The 24811-nt window shown below is 51.3% G+C and overlaps 1 protein-coding gene across 1 annotated transcript in view; it reads right to left on the reverse strand.

The window, feature by feature from the left end:
* LOC138454024 (sacsin-like) overlaps positions 1 to 24811 on the reverse strand; it is a 465635-nt gene that overhangs the window by 340573 nt on the left and 100251 nt on the right. Inside the window, exon 3 of the mRNA XM_069607010.1 lies at positions 4906 to 4993. Coding sequence (XP_069463111.1) covers positions 4906 to 4993 — 88 coding nt within the window. The remainder of the gene's footprint in view (positions 1 to 4905; positions 4994 to 24811) is intronic.

Consider the following 24811-nt stretch of genomic DNA (forward strand, 5'->3'; position numbering starts at 1 on the left):
GCGAGGACCGTCTTCCTCTTGGTCTCGCGCCGTTGGTAAAGGAAGCCTTCCTTTTTCTTCTCCTCAGGGCAGAGTTGGAAAAGCTCGGATGCCCTGGCGATCATTGAGTGGAACGATCCAATCTCGTCGGGCGGAGAAGCCCTGGTGGGAGGCGACGACGGAAAATCCTCGTCGTATGCCTCGTCGTCCGTACCCGTCGCTGCCGTGTCAGTCCCCGTATCATCCCCTCGGGTGGACGGGGAGGAGGGCTGGACGGGGCGCGACGGTTGAAAAGGAGGCGGTGGATGGATCCTTCTTTTCTTGGTAGGGGGAACACCAGAAGGTCCCGGTTCTGGATCCCCCGACGGGAGAGGTTCCTCCGTCGGTAACGGTAGTCTCGTCCTTATCTCGGAGCATAAGGACTGTATAGCCAACAAAATGGCCGCTGAGTTGTCTTGCGGCGCTGGCAGAGGGGAATCCGACGGGCGAGCAGGGGCCCCGTCGGTATCCTCGACGATGTCGTCGTCGTCACCTGCGTCGGGGCCCATTCCGACGGGCTGGTCTTGTTCCACGCCTAGGCCGTGGCTTAAGACCTCGATCAGTTCCTCTTCTGAGGTTGAGGCCGAATCTACGACGACGCCCTGCCCCCCCTTCTTCCCCACGGAGTGTTTCACGGGGGTCCTATCGATGGGCACGAAAGAAGACTCCCTCCGAGGAGGCAGGGAGATTCTGGGCCCCGAGGCCGCCACCACTGGTGCAGCCTCCACAGGCTGGGCCAGGGCCGCCGCGACCGTTTCGATAGAGGGCTTGGTCGAATGGATCAAGGCCTTCACCACCTTAGGTGCGCTCACCGCCTTATCCTTGAGGGAGGGGGCACTGCCACGCTCCTCCTCTGCCTTAGAGCTCGACCGGGGTCTCTCCAGGAGCTTCGCCGGGTGCTCGGCCTTCCTCTTACCCGACCCAGAGCGTTGGCTCGTGGTTGATGGTGCCGGGGAGGGTGCGCCCTGCCTGGCGCCCGTAGAGCCCGACCGTTCGGCGCTCCCGGTGCCAGCGGACTCGCGGTGCTTGGCCTTATGTTGGGCCCCCGTCGCCGGGGCGCCCTCAAAGGTCTTAGAAGACCGCTCAGATTTCTTCTTCTTCTCGCCAGACGGGCTCTTACCCTCCAGCCAGCTGGCGAGACGTTGATGGCGGTCCTTCATGGTCCGTTCCGACATGTTGCCGCAAAACGCACAGTCCTTCTCCACGTGCGTCTTGTCCCCATGAAGGCAGTAAAGGCAGAAAGAGTGTTCGTCCTCCTTGAAGACGTTCTGCAGCTGGCATCCAGGGCAGGCCCTGAACAGCTTTCCGGGCGTCGAGCTTCCCTTCTCCTGGGCCATCTCCGAGACCGGGCCTGAGAAGCTTCTGGAGTCCTCCGAAGTGTAGCTCGACGAAATCTTCACCCTTGAGGGGCACAGATGAATTCGACACGGGTCCCCGTTGATCGGATGTAGGATCGGTGGAGCTTGAGGCTCTTTTGACCGAAAGAATCGAAGTTTTTGTGAAAAAGCGCGAAAAAATAGCACTAACGCTCGAGAGCAATAGCACGAGGATCCCAACACATGAACGTGCGGTAAAAATCTGAAGATGGCTGCCAGAGGCGGTGCTTAGGTAGAGGGCAGTCATTGGCTGTGGTCAGTATGACGCAGAGACCAGTGATTGGTTATTACTACGAAAGACAGATCAGAAACGAAACTGATACTGGTTTTTTCTTTACCGAGGATTCCCAGCCTGACGACGGGGAATATTCATGAGCATGTGAATCCATGCCAGACCCCATGCTGGAGAATATAAGATACTAACGGCTCTTCTGGCAAGGAGGCTACAGGTAGCCGTCCCGCACTTAATCTACCATGACCAGACAGGGTATGTGCAGGGCCGCTCCATTACAGAAAACCTTCACAAACTGCACCACGTCATATACAGCACGGGTGGCGAACCCGGAAAATGCGCGGTGGCGTCCCTGGACGCCTCCAAAGCTTTTGATTCAGTCCAGTGGAAATGGCTCCATGCCACCCTGGCCAAGATGGGGATAGGGCCAGCCTTCCTAAATTGGGTCGAACTCACACACACGGACCCCACAGCCAGAGTGAAAACCAATTATACCTTCTCTGACAAATGGAACCTCTCCAGAGGGACCGGGCAGGTATGCCCACTATCCCCATTACTTTACATCCTAGCTATTGAACCGGTGGCGGCATATCTTAGGCAGGAATATGGAGATGGGGGCATAACAATAAATGGAGTGACCCACCTAGTCTCTATGTATGCTGATGACATGCTTCTCTACTTAAAGGAACCGGAACACACACTTCCCTACATTCTGGAGACACTAGAGGGGTTTCATAGATGGACGGGGATCCAAATCAACCACGATAAATCTTGTCTGTATCCCCTAGCCGCCCTAAGCACGATTAAAATGGAACATTTACCCTCACTAGCTCTTAAATGGGAACCCACCTCCTTTAAATACCTGGGAATTAAGATCCACTGTGACCCCAGGACGGAACACGCACTGAACACTGAAAGGGCAAAAGATGGCTTAGTCAAATCAATGGACTTTTGGAGTAAGTTACCTCTTTCGGTGGCCAGCAGAGCAGGGCTTCTTAAAATGGTAGCACTGCCAAGGCTACTATACTTCTTCACCAATGTCCCGTACTATTTCCCGCAGGGCTTCTTCAGGGAGCTAAACAAACTGCAGGAAATTTCTATGGCACGAAGGAAGACACTGGCCCTCATTACAAGTCAGGCGGTGGACCATGGTGCTATCAGCACCATGGTCCATGCCGGATTCCGCCATGGTGGATGGCGGAATTACCGCCCCATTCCAAGGTGAGTGGGGCGGTAATTCCCCATTCACCATTTGCCCTTCCCCATTCCCATTTTTGCCCCATAGGGCATAATGGGGATGGGGAAGGCGTAAATTACGGTGCCGTAATTAGCACCAAGGTCGCTTAGCGCCTTGGACTTTAACGCCTGCAAAAGCAGGCGTTAAAGTGTGAGTCAGGCGTTAAGGGTTAACGGCGCCGACGGCGCCATTAAACCCTTAACGCCTGACTTGTAATGAGGGCCACAGAGTCACCCTTGACGCAACGCAAAGACCGTATGACAGAGGAGGCCTTAAAATTCCTAACTTCGAACTCTACTATGTAGCAGGCCAACTGAAACATGTGATCCAATGGATGGCCGACGACGCCACTACGGACACTCGCCTGCTACAGCCCACAAACTCCCAGAAGCTGCTTAGAGACCTACTCTGGTCCGAGCCGGACGCAAAGCAACAAGACTCATATCTAATCCGCCTGGGCACCCGGATTTGGAGGCGGGCCTGCAAAACTCCGGATCTGGCCGACCCTTTTTCCCCCGCAGATCCCGATAGCTGCAATCATGTCAGGCAGACCGGAGGGCCAGAAAGTGATCCGGAATGTATGGAAACCCTTCGGCATCGCTACCCTGGGTGACCTAGTGAATGATCAGGGCATCCTCCCGTTCATCGAACTACAGGAGACCACGGGAATACCACCTGGTCAATTCCTCCTACATGGTGCGGTGGTAAACACTCACGAAACGATGGCCAGAGATGGAAACCCTCAGCACCGGCATGAGATCATAGAGAACTTGCTGTGCGCAGTAGAGGGAGGTCATGAAACCTCGAGGCTCTACGAGACCCTGCTCAGTTGTGCCTCGCAACACGAGCTTAAGAGCAGAGCAAAATGGGAACTTGAGCTAGGCGTGCTGTTCGAAAACAAAGAATGGGAGGTTATAACACGCTACCACAAAAAAAGTATCTAGAAACGCTTGCTTCCAGCTCATTCAATTTTACATCATTCACAGGACATACCTCACTCCTTATCTCCAAATTCAACAGTACGGGCGCCATGACGTGCCCCAAATGCCACGTATCCTCCGCTGGAATGTCCCACATGTTCTGGGGGCGCCCGGCAATACAAGCCTTCTGGTCTCAAATCCAAGCAAAGGCAGCCGACGCTGACATCACATTGGACGTGCAATCGCCCAAAGCTTGCATCTTGGGCTCATACCCGAAAAGTAAGAAGAACAGGCCTCTAAATAGACTTAAGGACCTGATGTTCATTCTGGTAAAAAGACGTATTGCTATGGCCTGGAAAAGCCCCAGGGCCCCCAACATTGCGTTGTGGTGGGAGGATCTACGGAGATGGTCCACAGCCGAAACAGGGGCTTGGGAACTGGCACAGCGGCAGCAAAACATGGACACCTCAGAAGATCTATTACAGTGGGTGGCCCACACAGTGACCCTGTTCTGTGCAAATGAGGACGGCTCGTCCGGGGGGGGGGACCCGGTCAGCCCACAAGAAACCCCGTCGCATATTGACTGCAGCATACCTTTATGGTCTTGGTCCAATTGGGAGGGAGGGATTGGGGGAGTTATTATTAATACTCAATTGCCTTGGAAATGATACTGTGTTTGTATTGTTATTGTAAAAATAAAAATACATTTAAAAAAAAAGAAATGTTCTCAATGTCAATGTGCCTAGTAAGATCGTCGTTTTGTCCTCCCATGTTTCCTCTCCGTTGCCTCATCGGGCTCTGAAACCCTTGCGTATGGGCGCGATACAAATAAAATATCGTATCATATCATATATGCATATATATACATTGATATATATATATATATAAAACAAAGTTGTGTTGGTTTGTGGGTTTGTATGATGCGTTCTTGGGGACGTAACTTCATGAACGGTGAGGTCTGGTGTCATGAATTCATTAATAAAAAAAGAGCAAAACAACAGTAAATATTTATTTTTATATATTTCTATGATTGTGATACACCACGAGGGTTGCAACAACCTCAAATGAATTGTTCAATTCTTGTTTAGTATGCACTATAATCAGAAATAACAAAAAAAATACCTTCAAAATCTGCCCTCCATCAGGATATTTTCGAAGGATATTCTTCAGATATGTTAAGAACGGAGGAGATTTCTGAGAGAAGCCATTTCTGTGAAGGGAGGAAAACAGCACAGATGGTAAAGAAAAGAGTATCATTCTGTAAGGAAAAAGTTACTTTCCTGCAGCAGCACTTGTGCAGCTTGGTACACGTTATATGGTTGCATGCTGCGCATTCAACTGCAATATAGTGGTTGAATCTGAATATGTCTTAATTTTTGTTAAACGTTAGACAAAAGAGGACATTCCTTTATGACACCATGCCAGACCCACAATGCAACAAAAAAAATGCAATATCTCCAGATTATTTCACACCTTTTATCATATACTAGCAGGTGTATCCGTGCTGCACACAGTAATTCCTACTTCAGTCCTAGTTGGAATTTATCTTAATGATCTAAACCGATGCTTCTTTGTAGACAATATTGACAATATTGCTAGTCTTTCCTGTAGGAGCAAGTGTGAACAAATTGGTTTTGTTTTCAACTCTGGAGCAAGACACAAAGCTGATGATGAGATAAACATGAATCCCGTAAATCTATTCCAGCTACTTTGAGTTGGAGCGTGGCGATTGCACAGCAAAATTATTGGTGTCCCGATCTACAGTGCCGTATGTGTAGAGCTGAAGTGTATAAGCTTGAAGTGCCGTACCCGTACATGTACGGCTAAAGCATGTAAGCTTCATACTGTTGAGATGGTATACATTCGTCAACTTCTGTGGGAAATTAAGTTTATGGAATTATCAATTTAAGTTACTCACCATAGTGACTAGAGTATTCATAGTCAATAGTCCCCTTTCCACCATCCTTGTGGGCGTCCCCCAACATGACGACGGTACCGGAAACTTTGGCAGTGAAAAATTGAGCTTCCCCTTTAAATTTACTTTAGCGTGCTGGGGCGCGGCCTCGGTGTGGGAACTCCCCGCCGAGGCCCGCCCTCCAGCACCTCAGCTCAGTCACATCAGACGCTTAAATACCTGGCTACTCTTATTACATATTACCCATGGCATACTAGTGGGGGGGAGGCGGGTGGGACATATGTAGGAGAGGGGACTATGGACTATGAGTACTCTAGTCACTACAGTGAGTTACTTTAATTACTCATACGTCCCGTGCCCTTTCTTCCATCCTTGTGGGGTATTCCACCAAACAAGAACATAGGTTGGAGCGGTGATATCTGTCCTCATATCTAGGATGAAACAAAATGGTTCTGCAGAACCACCTGACCAAATTCTGCATCATGCAAGGAGCTGGTGTCCAGTGAGTAGTGCCTACAGAAGGCCGACGGAGTGGCCCAAGTAGCCACTTTGCTGATGACATCCCAAGAAGCATGTCTCGGAAACACCATGGCCTTCGCTCTGACCATATGGGCATGAATCCCCTCAGGAACAGATTTGCCAATGGCTGCACACCTCCGAGATGGCCTGAATCATCCAACGGGTGATGGAAGCCTTGGAAGCCTGGGAGCCGGGCGAGGAGCACCCAAATTTCACAAACAATGCCTAAGACTTCCTGAAGGATTTCGTCCAAGAGAGGTCAAACTTGAGGACCCTCTTGAGGTCCAAGGAATGCAGGGCCCTCTGTGCCTCTGACTGCGGCAGATTGCTTGATTTATGTGAAATGAATATACCACCTTGGGCAAGATGTTCGGGTGAGTGTGCAAGATGACCCTGTCGTCGTGAAACATGGTGAAGGGCTTGCACAAGGACAACGTCTGCAGCTCACTAACCCTGCGTGCAGAGGTGAGAGCCACCAGTAAAACTGTCTTTAGTATCACCAAGCAGATGTCCACAGAGACCATCGACTCCAATGGCTTGCGCTGCAAAGCTGCAAGAACCACATTGAGATCCCAAACCGGGTGCTGCCTTTGCACTGGCAGAAAAAGCCTAGACAACCCCTTAAGGTGAGCCTTAACCACCGGGTTGGCTGCAAAAAACACATGCTTGGTGGAATTCTTGTCAGCCCCAATAGCCGCCAGATAAGTGCGTACATATCCACCTGAACTCCAGAACGAGCCAGGTGTGCTGTAAAAGCCAGTACGTCACCCAGAGGACAGGTGACAGGGCTCAGACCGCTGTCACGAGCCCAACAGCAGAACCTAGTCCATTTCCTCTTATACTGGGACCGAGTCGAGGGCCTCCTGGCCTGCTGAATGATGTCCCAGTTGTTATCCGAAAATTGAGCATGATGAAGCCTCAGCTGATCAGGAACCAGGCTGCCAGCGCGAACTTGGCCGGGTCCGGATGTTCCACCACCCTGCCCTGCTGCGTCAGGAATCCCCTGCTGGAGATCGGAAGGTGGACAGCACCGTGTGAGCCCAACTGCAGCAGATCCGAAAACTAGGGTCTCGAAGGCCAGTGGGGGCTATCAGGATGAGGCTGCAACCCACCAAAGCCCAAAACTTGCGCAGGGTACATTGGAGCAGAGGGGTGGGCGGGAACGCATAACACCTATGACCGTGCCAACTGATCTGGAAGGCATATTCCAGAGACCCCCGACCCTGTCCTGCCCATGAAGCAAACAGAGGGCACTTGGAATTCAGAACGGATGTGAATAAATCCAGGTCTGTGAACCCCCGAAGCTGGAACAAGGGCAACAAGGAGTCGGTGTGCAACTCCCACTCGTAGGTGTTGTACCCTAGGTGGCTCAACTGGACCGCTTCTGCATTGCTGTCCTCCGTCAGAAGACCAGTTCCTGAGAGGGGCACAACTGTTACTTCCTCTGGTTGAGAGAGAAACCCTGCTGATGAAGGAGATCTGCCAATCTCTGGCAGGAGTATACCACGCCTTTGGGTGACCCCGCCCTCACCAGCCCATCGTCCAAATAAGGATACAGATGATGGCCCTCCAAGAGGACAAGAACCACCACTGCGTTCATCACAGAAACCTGATTATCAGATAACTACAAAACCATCCCAAACAAAGCAATAGCAGACAACTATAAATGGGTCAAAAAAGAAAACGAGTCCACAGAAAACTCACTCTGCACACTCCTGGAAACTTTGCATTTCAAGCAAATAGTAATTGGATCCACCCACGATGCTGGACGCATGACTATGCACATCTGCACCACCTACACCAAAGGTATGGAGCGACCACTACTCAACACCATTCTAAATCACATCCCAAACCCACCTACCGACTGACCGGAAAAGAGCTACTCCATACCAGCAAAAAAAGAAACTGGAAGAACCTAGACCGAGAGGCCCTAACAAACCGTCTATACTCAACCTTCCCAAGTGAAACAGAACTCACTGAAACAACCATAGACACAGCAGTAGACACTCATCAATTGGCTCACCATGACCCTTGACCAACGGGCACCAGCTAAAACATTCAAAGCAACACACAAAAAACTGGTAGTAAAATTGTTCATAGTAGAAGTGAAAGAACTAAAAGAAACTACTGCAAAATGGAAAAAATGGAGAGAACAATACACCCAACGAGACAAAATTAAATACCAAAGACAACTTAAACTATACAAATGAAAAGTCCTCAAAGCAAAAAAGTTCTATTACGCCACAAGAATAAAATCGGCAAATAATCAACAGAAAGAACTCTTCAAAATCAGCAAAGAGATTTAAAAAAGTCCTACGAGAATTCCAAAGGAACTCTGTGACAACATCACCAACCACTGGAGAACAAAAAAATGCACAATACAGGAGACCATCAACCTCACCCAGACAAACACAACCACGACTGCCGCACCACAGACACCGGGCGAAACGCAAGTTACAGCAAAACACACATGCCTAGAACCAATCACAGAAAAAATCTTCGCCATACTCATCAAGGACACCAACCTTACAGGATCTCCAATGGACCCCTGCCCACCTGGCATATTCAAAGGAACCCTTAACAGAACACCGGCGGCACACTTCTGGAACCTAATGAATCTATCACTCAAAAGAGGAATAGTACCGTCCTCCTTCAAATCAGCATATATGAAACCACTGATAAAAAAGGAATCAGAAAGTGCAGAAGACCCAAGCAACTCCAAAAATGATATCCAACCTCCCCTACCCAGCAAAGATCCTGGAAAACCAGGTGTACAAAATCCTTCTTAAATACGTTGAAACAAACGGAATACTGGAAAGGTCACATGTTGGCTTCAGACCAATGAGAGGAACAGAATCAGCACTTCTACCGATAAGGGACGACCTGAAAATAAAAGAAGTCGATGCCCAATCGGCCCTCATACTATTGGGCATATCAGCGGCGTTTGACACAATCAGCAATGCAACACTAATAAAAAGATTGATGAATGTGACATACAGGAATCCACATTAAAGTAGCTTACCTCATTCCTTACACACCGAACCGAAAGAACCTACCTGCCACTTTCACCTGAAACACCAAAAATATATCCTGCTGAATCCTGCAGGCAGGGATCCAGCCTCTCCCCTCTTCTTTTCAACATCTACATGTGCCCACTGATGAAAATCACCCGAATCCACGGACTTACCGCCTACAAGTACGCAGACGACACACAACTGATTGTAAAAACAAACAGAACCCAGGAACAAAATAACAGCCTCAACAACTGCCTCACGGACATCTTCAGATGAATGACAACAAACAACCTTAAACTGAACCCGGCAAAAACGGAAATAATGCTCTCACTCGCAGGATTGGATGGAGGGAATCCACAACTGGAATGGCTGAAAGGCATGGGAACGCAACCAGAGACTGCCGATGTAGTAAAGAACCTAGGAATACTCATGGACAACAGACTATCACTGGAACCACAAGTTAATGCAATCGCAAAAAAAGCTTATTCCTTCTACGACTGCTCAGAGGAATACTCCCCTATCTCACCTTCCCCCACAGAACCCTCACAATCATATCCCCGATACTCACAAGAATTGACTATGCAAACAGCCTCTACCTAGGAATGCCGGAAAGACTTACCAAGAAACTCCAAAGGGTGCTAAACACAGCAGCCAGGATACAATTAAGACTAAACAGAAGAGACCACATCACTCCAGCACTGAAAAACCTACACTGGTTACTAGCAAAAAAAAGCGCATCAAATTCAGAGCACTCTGCATTGCCCACAAAGCCTGCACAGACAAGGAGCGGAATTCCACCAAGTCAAGATTAGCCGGTATAGCCCAGGAAGAGAACGAAGTGTCAGAAGCTCCCTTTTTCTCCTTCCGAGATGAGGCTTCTTTCTTCTTCACCGACCGTGACTTGTATAAGCCGGAACGCGAGTCCTCGGGTTCCAGAGTGGAAGCCGGCTGCCAAGCCGGTAGCGTTCGAAATCCAGGAACAGGTACTAGGATTCAGGAAGGAGGATAACGAAGGTAAGAAATAGAAAAAGGGGGGGATTCCAGGAGCAAGGAATAAGATAGCACGAAGCACAGAGAGAGCGAACGCGAACACGTCTTGTAACTCGTAGGGGTAGAGTTGAGACGCGCGGAGCCGCGGGGGCATGCTGAATTTCTAGGAAACTGGCGAGAGCACACAAAGACTAGACCGCAACAGTTCCGACTCGGTGGCCATCTTGGATAGTGGCAGAGTTAATACTGCAGTGCATTATGAACCATGTGGTCCAGAAGGGTCGAAACCGGCCATTCATGACAGCATGCCTCCTCCTGAGCCCAGACCCACCGGGTTTGCCCAGATGTATCCGATGAAACCTTTGCAGTAAGCGAGGAGCATTCATGTTAGAAACTGGTTCCCAAGTACGTTCACTGGGGGGGGGTAACCCTTACTCTCAACCAAGTATTGAAGCTGTCCACGTCTATATCTGGAATCACATATCCTGGAGACTTCGAACTCGACCTGATCATTGACGAGCACAGGATTAGGTCTTTGAACTGTCTGCGTGGATTGTACATATGGTTTTAGTAAGGAGGTGTGAAAGACCGGATGAATTCTTTTCCAGGAATCTGGGAGCTGAAGTCGATATGCCACTGGGTTAATGATTTCTTTGATAGTGAAGGGTTCATAATACCTAGGGGCCAGTTTGTTAGGCCGTAGATGTCGAGGAAGGAGCCTAGGGGATAGCCAGACCCCGTCCCCTATTGAATAAGAAGGGCTAGGTCTCCGCTTGGCATCTGCATATCGTTTAACAGCTATCCTGGCCTTTTCCAAATGTTCCTTAGCATCCTTGTGCACATTCACCAACTTTTCAATCCAGGAGTCAACTGCAGGTACCGTGGTAGGATGCGGCGAAATGGATGGTAAAACCGCAGGATGGAATCCTTGGCTGCAAAAGAATGGGCTTGTCTTGATGGCTGAATGATCATAGTTGTTATAGGCGAACTCGGCTACCGGAATCAATAGAGACCAATCATCCTGGACCCTGCTGGCAAACAGCGGAAATATTGTTCCAAAGTCTGATTTGTCCTTTCTGTGATCCCTTTGGTCTGGGGATGATATCCTGAAGACAATGCCCTCTGAATGCCTAGTATCTGGCAGAGTTGTTTCCAGAATTGGGATATGTACTGAGGACCTCTGAAAGAGATGATCTTGGACGGTAATCCATGGAGCCTAAAAATGTGTTCAATAAATATGCCGGCAAGTTCAAGTGAAGAGGGCAATTTGAACAGTGGAGTGAAATGAGCTGTATGGGTAAACAAATCAATAGTTACCATTATGGTCGTATAACCCCGGGATGGTGGTAATTCCACTATAAAATCTGTAGCAATGATCTCCCAAGGACGTGTTGGTAATGTAGGTTGATGAAGAAGACCGGCAGGTTTTCTATTATCGTGTTTGTTTTGGTTACACACAGCACAGGATTGAATATAGGTTTTTATGTCAGTATTCATTCTTGGCCACCAGAACTGTCTCTGTACGAGACGTAGGGTAGTAGTAATGCCTCGATGTCCTGAATGGAAGGTGTCATGACAGAGGTTCATGATCTTATCTCTCAAATTTTGTGTAGGAATGGCCAGTCGTTGGTCTTTGAAGGGATAACCATCCTTTACATTTAGGTTCCAACGATTATCCTGGATGTATTTCTTCCAGAGGTCTGAGGAAGGGGTATGAGCATGAATGTTTTCCAGGAGAAGGTTTGCTTGAGCCACAAACACTGTTTTTGGAAACATCTTGGGAAATGCCCTGACTTCATCAGATTCATAGTCCGGACGTCTGGACAAGGTGTCAGCGACGATGTTATTGATTCCAGGAAGATGGTTGATTTGGAATTGGTATTGTGCAAAAAAGAAAGCCCAACGGGCCTGGTGGCTGTTTCTGCACTCCAGTGATTGTAATACTTGTAAGTTTCGATGATCTGTTCCTACTTGCACAGGATATTTGGCTCCCAGGAGTAAATGACGCCAGTCAGTGAATGCTTGTCGGATGGGTAACAGCTCCTTCTCTAGAACAGAATAATGGCACTCACTAGGAGTCAAGGTACGGGATAGATAGGCAATTGGATGCTCCATCTTGTCCTCAAATTCTTGTTTTAGGACTGCCCCGATAGCATAATCAGAAGCATTGGTTTCCACCAGGAAGATTCGATCAATGTCAGGTTGGGCTAGAATTGGAGCTTCAGTGAATTTCCTCTTTAACTGTTGGAAGGCCTTATCTTGTTCCGTAGACCAGAAAAACGGTGTATCCTTCTTTAAAAGTGCCACGATGGGATGAACAATTTCAGAAAATGTAGGAATGAATTTTCTGTAAAAATTGCCAAGTCCCAGGAAGGATTGTATCTGCTTCACAGTGGTAGGTGCCGGCCAGGAAAGTATGGAATCAATCTTACCCGGGTCCATTCCAATTCCGTTAGGGCTGAGCACGAACCCAAGGTAATGAACGGTTTGAGCATCGAATAGACATTTCTCAGGCTTGGCCAGGAGTTTGTTTTCTCGTAAACGCTGTAGAACTGCCTTAACATGCTCTTGATGAATCTGCGGATCTTTGGAATAAATCAATATGTCATCCAGGTACACGATAACGAAAAGGAACAACATATCCGAGAACACTCTGTCCATGAAACGTTGAAAAACCGCAGGAGCGTTGGCAAAACCGAAGGGCATAACCAAATATTTAAAGTGGCCAAAAGGTGTTTTAAAGGCTGTCTTCCATTCATCACCTTCCTTGATTCGAATGAGATGGTAGGCACCCCTAAGGTCGAGTTTGGTAAAGATAACAGCTCCTCGAACAGCCTCCAGGATATCTGCTATGAGTGGTAATGGATAGCAGTCCTTGAGGGTACATTGATTTAATCCACGGTAATCCAAACAGGGTCATAACTCTTTAGTGTTGGGTCGTAACTCTTTAGTGTTTTTCTGGGGAACAAAAAACAAGGATGCACCAGCGGGAGACTTTGAAGTCCTGATGGTTCCATTTGCCAACTTGGTATCCAAGTACTCTCGTAAGGCCTTCTTCTCAGGCTCAGAAAGTATAAACATTCTCCCAAATGGAATCACAGCGGAAGAATCTGTTTCAATGGTACAATCCTCGGGTCTGTGGGGCGGAAGAGCTTGAACAATGTCTGTTGAAAACACGTCTGAGTAGGTCTGGTAAGATTCCGGCACTTGAATAATGTTGGACACACATAAGGAAGATGGTTCGGGTTCACTATCGAGATCCTAGATGTGTCCTGACATAGACAGTGGGACATACAAAATTCTGAGCCAAGAAACAAGGAACCTGCTGTCCAATTGATATAAGGGTTGTGTTTCTGCATCCAGGGCATGCCTAACACCATGGGATAGTGAGCAGCTCTTATGATGTCAAATCGTATCTTTTCCTGGTGGTTGTTTATTGACAGTTGTAGTTCATTCGTTTGGTGAGTGATGGGACCTGAAGACAAAGATCTACCGTCGATTCCTTCCACTGGTTGTATCATATCTTTGAGTTTTCTCGGAATTTTATGAGCAACGGCCCATGCATGATTTATGAAAATCCCCATGGCACCACAGTCCACGAGTGCCAGGATGGGAAAAGATTCATTCTCTGAATTCGTCAGTACAGCTTGTAGAAGCACTAAGGTGTTCTGTCCAGGAGTATTCAAGGAGGGAATGGATGCGGAGCAGGCCTCTTTCTCCCGAAGCTGTGCTCCGTTTAGGATCGTGAGCTGGCGTTTCCCGAACGCCGGGGTGGTGCTATGGGACATTCTCTCACCAGATGTTTGTCTGAGGCACAGTACATACAGAGGCCTGTATCAATTCTGCAAAGTCTTTCTTGTGGAGAAATAGGTCCCCTAAACGCACCTAGTTGCATGGGTTCTGGATCCGGGGTGAGTGGAACAATGGTCTCTTTGGTAGTTGGGTATTCACTGATTGCCTTCGGAAATGTTTTCACCTTTTTCTTCTCAGCCTTTCTCTCCTGAATCCTGCAAGGAAAGATCCATAAGGGCCTGGAAGGTTCCTGGACGTGCCACTCTTGCTAACTCGTCTTTGACCTCATCATTTAAACCCCTTCTGAAGAGGGTGAAACTGGCCTCTTGTGACCAATCTGCTTCTTTGGCTAATTGTTTGAAGTGAGTCACATAAGAGAGCATATCTTGACTTCCTTGCTTAAACTCAAGAAGTCTTTCTTGAACACTATAAACAAGCTCTGGTCGATTGAAAATGTCTTTTAGGGCATCCACAAATCCTTCATAATTGTCCAAGAGCTGATCTCCAGTATTAACCAAGGGAGTAGCCCAGGTTAATGCATTTCCCGTTAAATGGGATATCATGAACCCAACCTTTGCTCGTGGCGTTGAAAAATAGTAGGGTTTGAAAGTGAAGTGCACTAAGCACGCATCAAGGAAGGAATGTAGGGACCTGGAAGATCCATCATACTTGTCCACAACACCTCCTACCATGACGCTTTCCTTGATTGCTGAATCCCGGGATAGAACTAACTGTTTTAAGGCTGCATTTTCGGCTTGAAGATTTTGAACCTCGGTGGTTAATTCTTGCATGCCTCTCATGAGGTCTTGGACTGCCGCTTCCAAATCTGTTTCCGTATTAAGGTCTGGGTGTCTCAATCTGTCAGAAGCTCCCTTTTTCCTCACCTTTTTCTCCTTCCGAGATGAGGCTTCTTTCTTCTTCACCGACCGTGACTTGTATAAGCCGGAACACGAGTCCTCGGGTTCTAGCGTGGAAGCCGGCTGCCAAGCCGGTAGCGTTCGAAATCCAGGAACAGGTACTAGGATCCAGGAAGAAGGATAACGAAGGTAAGAAATAGAAAAAGGGGCGGGGTTCCAGGAGCAAGGAATAAGAGAGCACGAAGCACAGAGAGAGCAAACTCGAACACGTCTTGTAACTCGTAGGGGTAGAGTTGAGACGCGCGGAGCCTAGGGGGCGTGCTGAAATTCTAGGAAACTGGCGAGAGCACACAAAGACTAGACCGCAACAGTTCCGACTCGGTGGCCATCTTGGATAGTGGCGGAGTTAATACCGCGGTGCATTATGGACCATGTGGTCCAGAAGGGTTGAAACCGGCCATTCATGACACTAAGATCCAGTAATGACATACAAATAAGAGGCAAAACACTACGAAAAAACACAATTTTGCAGAACAGCGTTCTCACTTCTAATTGCTAACACCTGGAACAACATGCCCAAAGATATCGGAACCACAGAAGACCACATCATCTTCAGGGAACTGCTCAAAACCTGGCTATTCAGCAGACAATGACGACCTCGAAGGGACACTAGCGACAATACCACAAACAAACAACTAGAGAGGAGACGAAATGAGCCAAAGAACCACAAACAAGAACCTGGCTAGATACTGTCAGGCGGCAAACAAAGAGCCATGCCAGATACGCCAACAAACTGACCGACTTACCAGCACATGTTCCCCTTTCTGCTGCTCCAACATAACTGACGCCAATATTCTAGACCTTGAACTAGCCACACTACACATAATCAAACAGAGACTCAATACTATTTTCACACCAAGCATCTCCAGATGCTGAAGCACATCTAGAGTGAACCGCCCACATAGTCCATAAAACCATCAACAATGCTACTACACACCAAGTTACCGGATTATTTTACAGCTACGGCCACCCGTGACTCCGACTCCCTTATGGACACCATCTAAACAGTGTGCACGACCAAACCCACACAACACACCAACACAATAAACCACCACACACCTGAGGCACTGAATCTGACCCATGCGGTTACAGTGCATGAGGCCTCTCGCACAAACCACCCCATGCAAAACCCTCACAGATGCCAGTTCCTCTTGGTTCTGAACCTGTCCTCTCACCCTATCCCCACTAACCTCCCCACCACCCTCTCCTGCAGAGCCACCCGAACACCTGGAGACTGCCCCGGGTGCTAGCGGAGCACGGTACGAATCAACATAACATAACTTTGTAAAGACACGAGGAGCTGAGTTCAGGGCGAAGGACAGCATCTGGTACTGAAAGTGGTACAACAGAATCGTGAACCACAGAAACTTCTGATGCGGATGATAGATGGTGTAAGGAAGGCATGGTATCAAAGTAAGACAGACACAAGTGACGACAGTTCAAGGGTGTTTATTGAACTTTCAAAAAGGTGTGATAAACGCCTATCTAAACCTAAATCTAAGATGGAAGAAAGCTACGACCATCAACTAATAAAGAATGCAGTCCTAGTGCAGTTGTGTCAAAGAAGGATGGCCTATAAAAAAAACTATTGCCAATCCTTACTACTAGCTACAAATAGTGTGGGGTACAGTTCTCGAAAAAGAAAGAAATGTTCACAAAATGATAATCAGGATACTTGGGCCGTTGGCCCACGTTTTCGGCACAGGGCAAGGCAGTTAATTCTGAGCAAAGCACACACTCTGGTGTCTGCGGTACGAGGATACAATGGCAGTTCCAATATCAGGGCCTTCTATGCTCAAGTCTCTTTTCCAACACTGTCTCTTGTTTTAGAGGGCCTGATGTGCAAAACAAAAACGTAGAAAGTTCATTTCTTCTTGTAACTAAATGATTTTGGAGGTTTCTTCCTGGATCCCCCTCAGCCGGGCTCAGATCCCCTTTTCTTGTGATTCCAAAACTATTCCTTCTCTGGTGACTCACAGTTCACCCTGGATCCCCCTCAGCCAGGTTCAGATCCCTCTTCACGTTCAACTAGTCTCCCTCAGCCGGGCTTGGACCAATTGCAAGTTCACTTTTCCTTCTCGGGCGAATCACGGTTCACCCCAGATCCCCCTGAGCCAGGTTCAGATCACTCTTCACGTTCAACTAGTCTCCCTCAGTCGGGTTCAGACCAAGTTCCACTTTCGATTGTGCACAGGTTTTTGTTGGACCCGTCGCAGGACCACTTTGATTCAAAGTTTCTTTCTGACAACCTATTTCTCATTTAGATCGATAGCGAGCAGAGATCTTCAAATAAGAACCCCCCGGATGCCGGACCACTCTGTATTTGGTATCTGATTTAACTTTCAACAGTTCATTCACTCCTTAAGCTTCCAGTTGTTCGTTCCTCTTAACACATGCGCTTCAAACACAGTACTTTGTAGAATTCTTCATACACTGTTGCCGCTTGCAAGCTTGCTTCAAACATAGGGTGATTTTGTATCCGTTTCTCCAACTCACCGGCTGTGCTGCTTTTACTGGCATGGCTTTCTTGCAGAAGCCAAGGACAGTCCCGCTGTGGCAGTCACTCCTCCCGGCCTGGTTTATCGACACAGGAGCACCCCGGATACCTTTGATTCACAGCGTAGGTCTGCTCAGCTTCAGTTCCTTGTCTTGGTCCTTTCACTTTCCAAGGCTCGTGGAAATAGCTATTTCTAGAGATCAAGGGTACTTCCCTCCTTGCAACCCTCTCCGGTCTCACTGCCTTTCTCCTTGTGTTAAAATCGCCACCTTGGAACGCGGCATCCTGGTGTGTTTTTTCTCGCTCAGAGTATGCTTTTGTGCTCTGCCTTTTATCCGTGCGTGTGTGGAAGTGTGATGGGAGTCAGGTGTGTATAATGATTAGTAACTGCCTGACTGATCCTGCCTGACTAAGGTGTTGGGACATGTCAGGTATAGGGCTCTGGTGTTAGTCCGTTGTTGCTCACGATGAAATATCCGTGCGAAAGTGTTTGTGTCGGAAAGGGGGTGAGGGGGTCCAGCTTCCCGGTATTCTACCTGGTAGGATGGGGAAAAGGTGTTACAGGAAAGGGGATACCGCGTCTCACACTTCGGTGTCCCACTTCCACTCCCCAAAGACCCCCATCCCGGTGATCCTCGTGCACTGCTCCACCCCCAGGAACTGGATCCAATAGCGGTGGCCGTCTCCTGGCCACCTGGATGACAGATCCCTGGGGACTAGCGAGTGAGACACCTTCAGGTACATGCCGGCACGCATCCTTGAGGTCCAGAGACTCGAATATGTGCACAGGAGTAATCATCTTGAAGCGTTCCAGCGGTAAAGACATTTAGAAATGACAGGTCCAGGACAACCCTCAGGCCAGCATGGTTGTTCTTGGGTACCGCAAAAATCCTGGAATAGTACTACAAGAGGAACCGGTTCTATCGCCTGCATCTCTAAGAGCGAAAGGACCATCCGTAAAAGAGCCGAGGACCCGATCTGACGAAGAGGAGGAGAGGATGGTAGAGGCAAATGAAGAGGAAGACTGAAGCCCGTGGAGCATACAGATAGGATCCATGGGTTGCTGAAAAGGCACTTCCAGGAGCCCTGGAACAAAGCCAAGCGGCCCCCTACAGGTGAACTGTGTTCCCTGACCATGAAGTCACTGCTTTTTGGCATCAGATGCGGGAACAGAGTAGGGGGGGGGGGGTAAAAAAAAAAAAAAACATGTGACATCCTCTGCTGCTTCCTCCTGTTTTTGCAGGGTGACCTGTCAGGCTTCTGTGTACTACAGTCCCGGAACCCCTTGAACCTGGTGCAGGGATTGAACTCGGTCCTGTCCTGGGGCTGAAGGAAGGATTTCTGACCTGGTTTTGTCAGAATGACCAAGGATTTGGGGGTTTGACTGGAAGTTTTCTTCTTTGTCAACTCGTCGTCGGTTGACGAATTAAAAAGGTCCACGCCCTCAAAGGACCGATCCAGGATCCATTCCTGCACGTCAGAAGAAAACTTAGTGGTGTGCATCCACGCCGTCCTCCTCATCTTGACCCCAAGGCACAGCCCTCTTCTGGCTGTGTCAATGTGGGAGAATGAAGACTCCATGAGGTCCTGCACAATGGCCCGGGCATCTGCCAGCCCAGCCTAGAAGGATGCCTGATTGTCAGAAGGGAGGTTGGGAGGAAATTCCCTGAGCTCCCGCCACAGCTTCTGGTTAGCCACAAGCAAGAGGGCGTCTGCATTGGCTTGCCGCAGATGCAGTGCTGAGATGGAATAACAGCGCTTTTCCAAAGACTTGAGGACTTTGTCCTCCTTGGAGAGGCAACTGGAGGTGGCTCCCGTAGAGGAAGACAACACAAATGATGGTTCAGACTACAACGAGGCCGCAACCACCACAGAGGAATGGGGCTATGGGTGAAGGAACAAGTTACTTACCTGTAACTGTTGTTCTCCAGCATGGGTCTGGCATGGATTCACATGCTCATGAATATTCCCCGTCGTCAGGCTGGGAATCCTCGGTAAAGAAAAAACCAGTATCAGTTTCGTTTCTGATCTGTCTTTCGTAGTAATAACCAATCACTGGTCTCTGCGTCATACTGACCACAGCCAATGACTGCCCTCTACCTAAGCACCGCCTCTGGCAGCCATCTTCAGATTTGGAAGCACGTGAAGTGGCAGTATGACCAAGTGAAGAGCCGCAGAGGGGTAGGCGGGAGGGTTCGCATGTGAATCCATGCCAGACCCATGCTGGAGAACAACAGTTACAGGTAAGTAACTTGTTCCTTCTCCAGCATGGGGTCTGGCATGGATTCACATGCTCATGAATAAAGAATACATAGCAGTACACACATGCACAACCACGGGAGGTGGCAAAGGCTCAACATTAAGCATCACATCAACTCAACATTAAGCATCTTACCTCCTCACCAGGCTCACCTCAGGCGAACAGGTTGCGCAGCACTGCTTGGCCGACCCTGGACTCCTCCCTGGAATCCCGGTCGACGCAGTAGAATTTCGTGAAGGTGTGCGTCGACCTCCACGTAGCAGCCCTGCATATGTCCAGCAGGGGCACACCAGATAGGAACGCCGTGGTAGCTGCGATCGCTCTGGTGGAATGGGCTCTCGGACGGCCAGGCAGCGGTCGGTTTGCCAACCGGTGACAGTACATGATACAGCCGGAGAGCCATCTGGAGATGGAAGCCTTCGAGAGAGCCTTCCCCTGATTGACAGGTCCAAAGTTCACAAAGAGTTGTGACGTCTTCCGAAAACCTTTCGTGCGGTCCACGTAGAACTTCAGCGCTCTAGCTACATCCAGCGAGTGCAAAGTCCTCTCAGCCGGCGACGAAGGCGACGGGAAGAACACAGGTAACACCAAGGGTTCGTTGAGATGAAAGTCCGACGGTACCTTGGGCATGAAGGAGGGGTGCGTCCTGAGCACTACCCTCGTGTCGTGGAAAGTCAAGTACGGGGCCTTGCAGGAAAGGGCCTGGATCTCTCCCACTCGTCGTGCGGAGGTGATGGCCACGAGAAAAGCTGTTTTCCACGATAGAAACTTCAACGGGGCCGAGTGCAGAGGCTCGAACGGAGGTCCCATGAGTTTGGTCAGCACCACGTTGAGCTCCCACGCCGGGGCCGGAGCCTTCACCGGCGGGAACGATCTGAACAGTCCCTTCATGAACTCTTTCACCAGACGATGAGACCACAAGGACGTCCGGCCCGTGGTTCTGGTGTATCGGGAGATCGCAGCAAGATGAATCTTGATGGACGCGTGTGCCAGACCAGCTTTGGCCAGCGTCAGCAGGTACGGCAGCACTTGGGGAGCCGTAATCCGTAGAGGGTTAACCTCCTGTGCGTGGCACCAGACAGAGAACCTCTTCCATTTGTGTCCGTAGCATTTAAGAGTCGAGGACGCCCTGGCCTTTGCAAGAACCTCTCTGCAATCGGCCGGTATGTCGTATCCTCCAAACTCTAGCGCTGCAGGAGCCAGGCCTGCAAGTTCAGCGACTTCGGGTCGTGGTGGAGGATGGCGCCTCCTTCCCTGGAGAGTAGATCCGCGTCCGCCGGCAGCTTGATTGGCGGGGACGCCGACAAGTCCAGAAGGTCCGGGAACCATATCTGCCTCGGCCACGCAGGTGCGACGAGGATCATCCTGCACCGTGACCTCTTGAGCTGGTTGACGAGCCGGATTAGCAGAGGCAAGGGAGGGAACGCGTAGAGGAACAGGCCCTCCCAGGGGAACGAGAAAGCATCGCCCATGCTCCTCGTCTGGGGAAACCTGCTGGCGAACCTCCGGCACTTGGTGTTCGTCGCCGTCGCGAACAGGTCGATCTGGGGTGTGCCCCTCCGTCGGAAGAGGCGATCCACCAGATCCTGCCGTAGTTCCCACTCGTGGCACGAGCGCAGCTCCCTGCTGAGTGAGTCGGCGATGGTGTTTTTTATCCCTGCCAGATGAAACGGCACCAGAAGAATCCCTTGGGCGACGGCCCAATGCCACAGGTCCTGCGCCTCCTTGGACAGCGCTGGGGACCTGGTTCCGCCCTGTTTCCTGATGTAAAACATGGTGGTGGTGTTGTCGGTGAAGATCCTCACCACCTTGCCCTTGAGGGACGGAAGGAAGGACCTGAGGGCCCAAAACACTGCACGGAGCTCCAGGACGTTGATATGCAGGGACTTCTCCGTCGGGAGCCAGAGTCCCCTTGCGTGCAGATTTTCGGTGTGCGCTCCCCACCCTTCTAGGGAGGCATCCGTGGTCACAGTCACCTGGTGGGCTGGGGTCTGGAAGTCCATGCCCGCCGTCAGATGCGCGCGGGTGCCCCACCACCGTATCGCTCGTCGGAAACTCTCGTCGAGCTTGATCCTTTCCTCGAAGCTGCCCGTCGTCTGGATCCAGCGCGCATCCAGGAACTCTTGCAACGGGCGCATCCGGAGCCTGCACATGGGAATGAGGTAGATGCAGGAAGACATCATCCCGAGGAGGGACTTGATGGACCTCACCTTGGCCGCGTCGGCCACCAACATCCGTTGCACCTTGCCCAAGATGGTCCTGGTCCTCTCCTCCGACGGGGAGGCCAGAAGGGACACTGTGTCGAGCCTCGCTCCCAGAAACAGTGCGACTTGCGCGGGCACCAGGTGGGATTTGGCGTAGTTCACGGAGAATCCCAGGTCCGTGAGGAGTTGGACGGTCCTTGCCGTGTGGACCACGGCGAGCTCCCTCGTCTTGGCGCGGATGAGCCAGTCGTCCAGGTAGGGGTAGACGTGAATCCCCTCGCGGCGCAGCTGCGCCGCCACCGGTGCGAGGCACTTGGTGAAAACCCTGGGTGCCGACCGCAGTCCGAAGGGAAGGGCTTTGAACTGGTAATGACGCCCTTGGACCACGAATCTGAGGAATTTTCGGTGCCCCTTTAGGATGGGAATGTGGAAGTAGGCATCCTCCAAATCCAACGACGATAGGAAGTCTCCTTCCTCCAGCTGACCCAGGACGTGCTGGAGGGTGACCATCCGGAACTTCTGCGCCTTGATGAACTTGTTCAGGCGTCGCAGGTCCAGGATGGGGCGCCATCCTCCCGTCTTCTTCTTCACGAGGAAGTAACGCGAGTAGACTCCGGAGCCCCGAAGCCTCTTTGGGACGAGTTCGATGGCGCCCTTTCTGAGCATCGCCTTTACCTCCAGGAGAAGTTGAGGGACGTGAAGTTCTTTCCTGGCCACGGGGGGGACGCGCGGGCACCTTCTTTGAAACTCGAGCGCGTGGCCCCGGGCCAGGGCGTCCAGCACCCAACGGTCGGTGGAGATGGACTCCCACACGCTGACGAAGCCCGCCAGCCGGCCTCCCACCGGGGTGCTTCGGTGGGGGCCCGACCCCACGGCCGGTTCAATCCTGCTTGGACGCGGCCTTGCCGCCTTGGCCTCCTTGGCGACGACGGCGGGGGCCGCCAGACTTGCCTCGTCCTCTGTAGGCCTCTTGCGACGACGAGCGGGCCGCTTGACGGTAGGAAGCGAAACCGCCGCCGGAACCTTTGGAGGCGCCCTTGCCTCCGCCGCTCCGAAAGGGCGTCCGCCGTTGCTGCAGCACTCCAAGGGCCCGGGCCGTCTCAGTATCCGCCTTGATGGCCTGAAGGGAATCGTCCACTGTCTTCCCAAACAGGTTGTTCCCGTCGAAGGGCATGTCCAGGACCCTGTTCTGGACGTCCTGCCGAAAGTCCGTAGCCTTGAGCCATCCGCGACGTCGAAGGCAAACGCCGTTGCCCATCTGGCGGAACCCAGTGTCGGCGATGTCCGTCGCCACGGTGATGGCGTGGTCCGAGGCCACCTCACCTTCCTGCAGGATCTCAAGGGCCTCCGCCCTCTTGTCGTCCGGCAGAAAATCCAGCAGGGGAGCTATCTTGTACCAGAGTTCCCTGTCGTAGCGGGCCACGATAGCCAAGGCGTTGGCCGCTTTAATCGTCGTCGCCGCCGACGAGATGACTCTGCGTCCCATGGCATCCAATTTCTTTCCCTCGCCGTCCGGCGGGGAAGTCGACGTGGAGGCCGCACCCCCCCCCGCTTTCTTCCTGGCTGCCGCGGAGACGACGGAGTCCGGGGTAGGCTGCGCCCGGAGGCATAGGGGGGCCGAGTCCGGGACCCGGTACTTTTTCTCGTACCGGTCTCTTTTCGCTGGCGTCGTGGAAGGGTTCTTGAGGAGGGAAAGGCCCTCATCCCAAATGTCGTCCAACAGAGGCACTGCGAGGACCGTCTTCCTCTTGGTCTCGCGCCGTTGGTAAAGGAAGCCTTCCTTTTTCTTCTCCTCAGGGCAGAGTTGGAAAAGCTCGGATGCCCTGGCGATCATTGAGTGGAACGATCCAATCTCGTCGGGCGGAGAAGCCCTGGGGGGAGGCGACGACGGAAAATCCTCGTCGTATGCCTCGTCGTCCGTACCCGTCGCTGCCGTGTCAGTCCCCGTATCATCCCCTCGGGTGGACGGGGAGGAGGGCTGGACGGGGCGCGACGGTTGAAAAGGAGGCGGTGGATGGATCCTTCTTTTCTTGGTAGGGGGAACACCAGAAGGTCCCGGTTCTGGATCCCCCGACGGGAGAGGTTCCTCCGTCGGTAACGGTAGTCTCGTCCTTATCTCGGAGCATAAGGACTGTATAGCCAACAAAATGGCCGCTGAGTTGTCTTGCGGCGCTGGCAGAGGGGAATCCGACGGGCGAGCAGGGGCCCCGTCGGTATCCTCGACGATGTCGTCGTCGTCACCTGCGTCGGGGCCCATTCCGACGGGCTGGTCTTGTTCCACGCCTAGGCCGTGGCTTAAGACCTCGATCAGTTCCTCTTCTGAGGTTGAGGCCGAATCTACGACGACGCCCTGCCCCCCCTTCTTCCCCACGGAGGGTTTCACGGGGGTCCTATCGATGGGCACGAAAGAAGACTCCCTCCGGGGAGGCAGGGAGATTCTGGGCCCCGAGGCCGCCACCACTGGTGCAGCCTCCACAGGCTGGGCCAGGGCCGCCGCGACCGTTTCGATAGAGGGCTTGGTCGAATGGATCAAGGCCTTCACCACCTTAGGTGCGCTCACCGCCTTATCCTTGAGGGAGGGGGCACTGCCACGCTCCTCCTCTGCCTTAGAGCTCGACCGGGGTCTCTCCAGGAGCTTCGCCGGGTGCTCGGCCTTCCTCTTACCCGACCCAGAGCGTTGGCTCGTGGTTGATGGTGCCGGGGAGGGTGCGCCCTGCCTGGCGCCCGTAGAGCCCGACCGTTCGGCGCTCCCGGTGCCAGCGGACTCGCGGTGCTTGGCCTTATGTTGGGCCCCCGTCGCCGGGGCGCCCTCAAAGGTCTTAGAAGACCGCTCAGATTTCTTCTTCTTCTCGCCAGACGGGCTCTTACCCTCCAGCCAGCTGGCGAGACGTTGATGGCGGTCCTTCATGGTCCGTTCCGA

This window comes from Ambystoma mexicanum, chromosome 1p (assembly GCF_040938575.1).
Source record: "Ambystoma mexicanum isolate Mex_15411 chromosome 1p, UKY_AmexF1_1, whole genome shotgun sequence".
NCBI classification, from domain to species: domain Eukaryota; kingdom Metazoa; phylum Chordata; class Amphibia; order Caudata; family Ambystomatidae; genus Ambystoma; species Ambystoma mexicanum.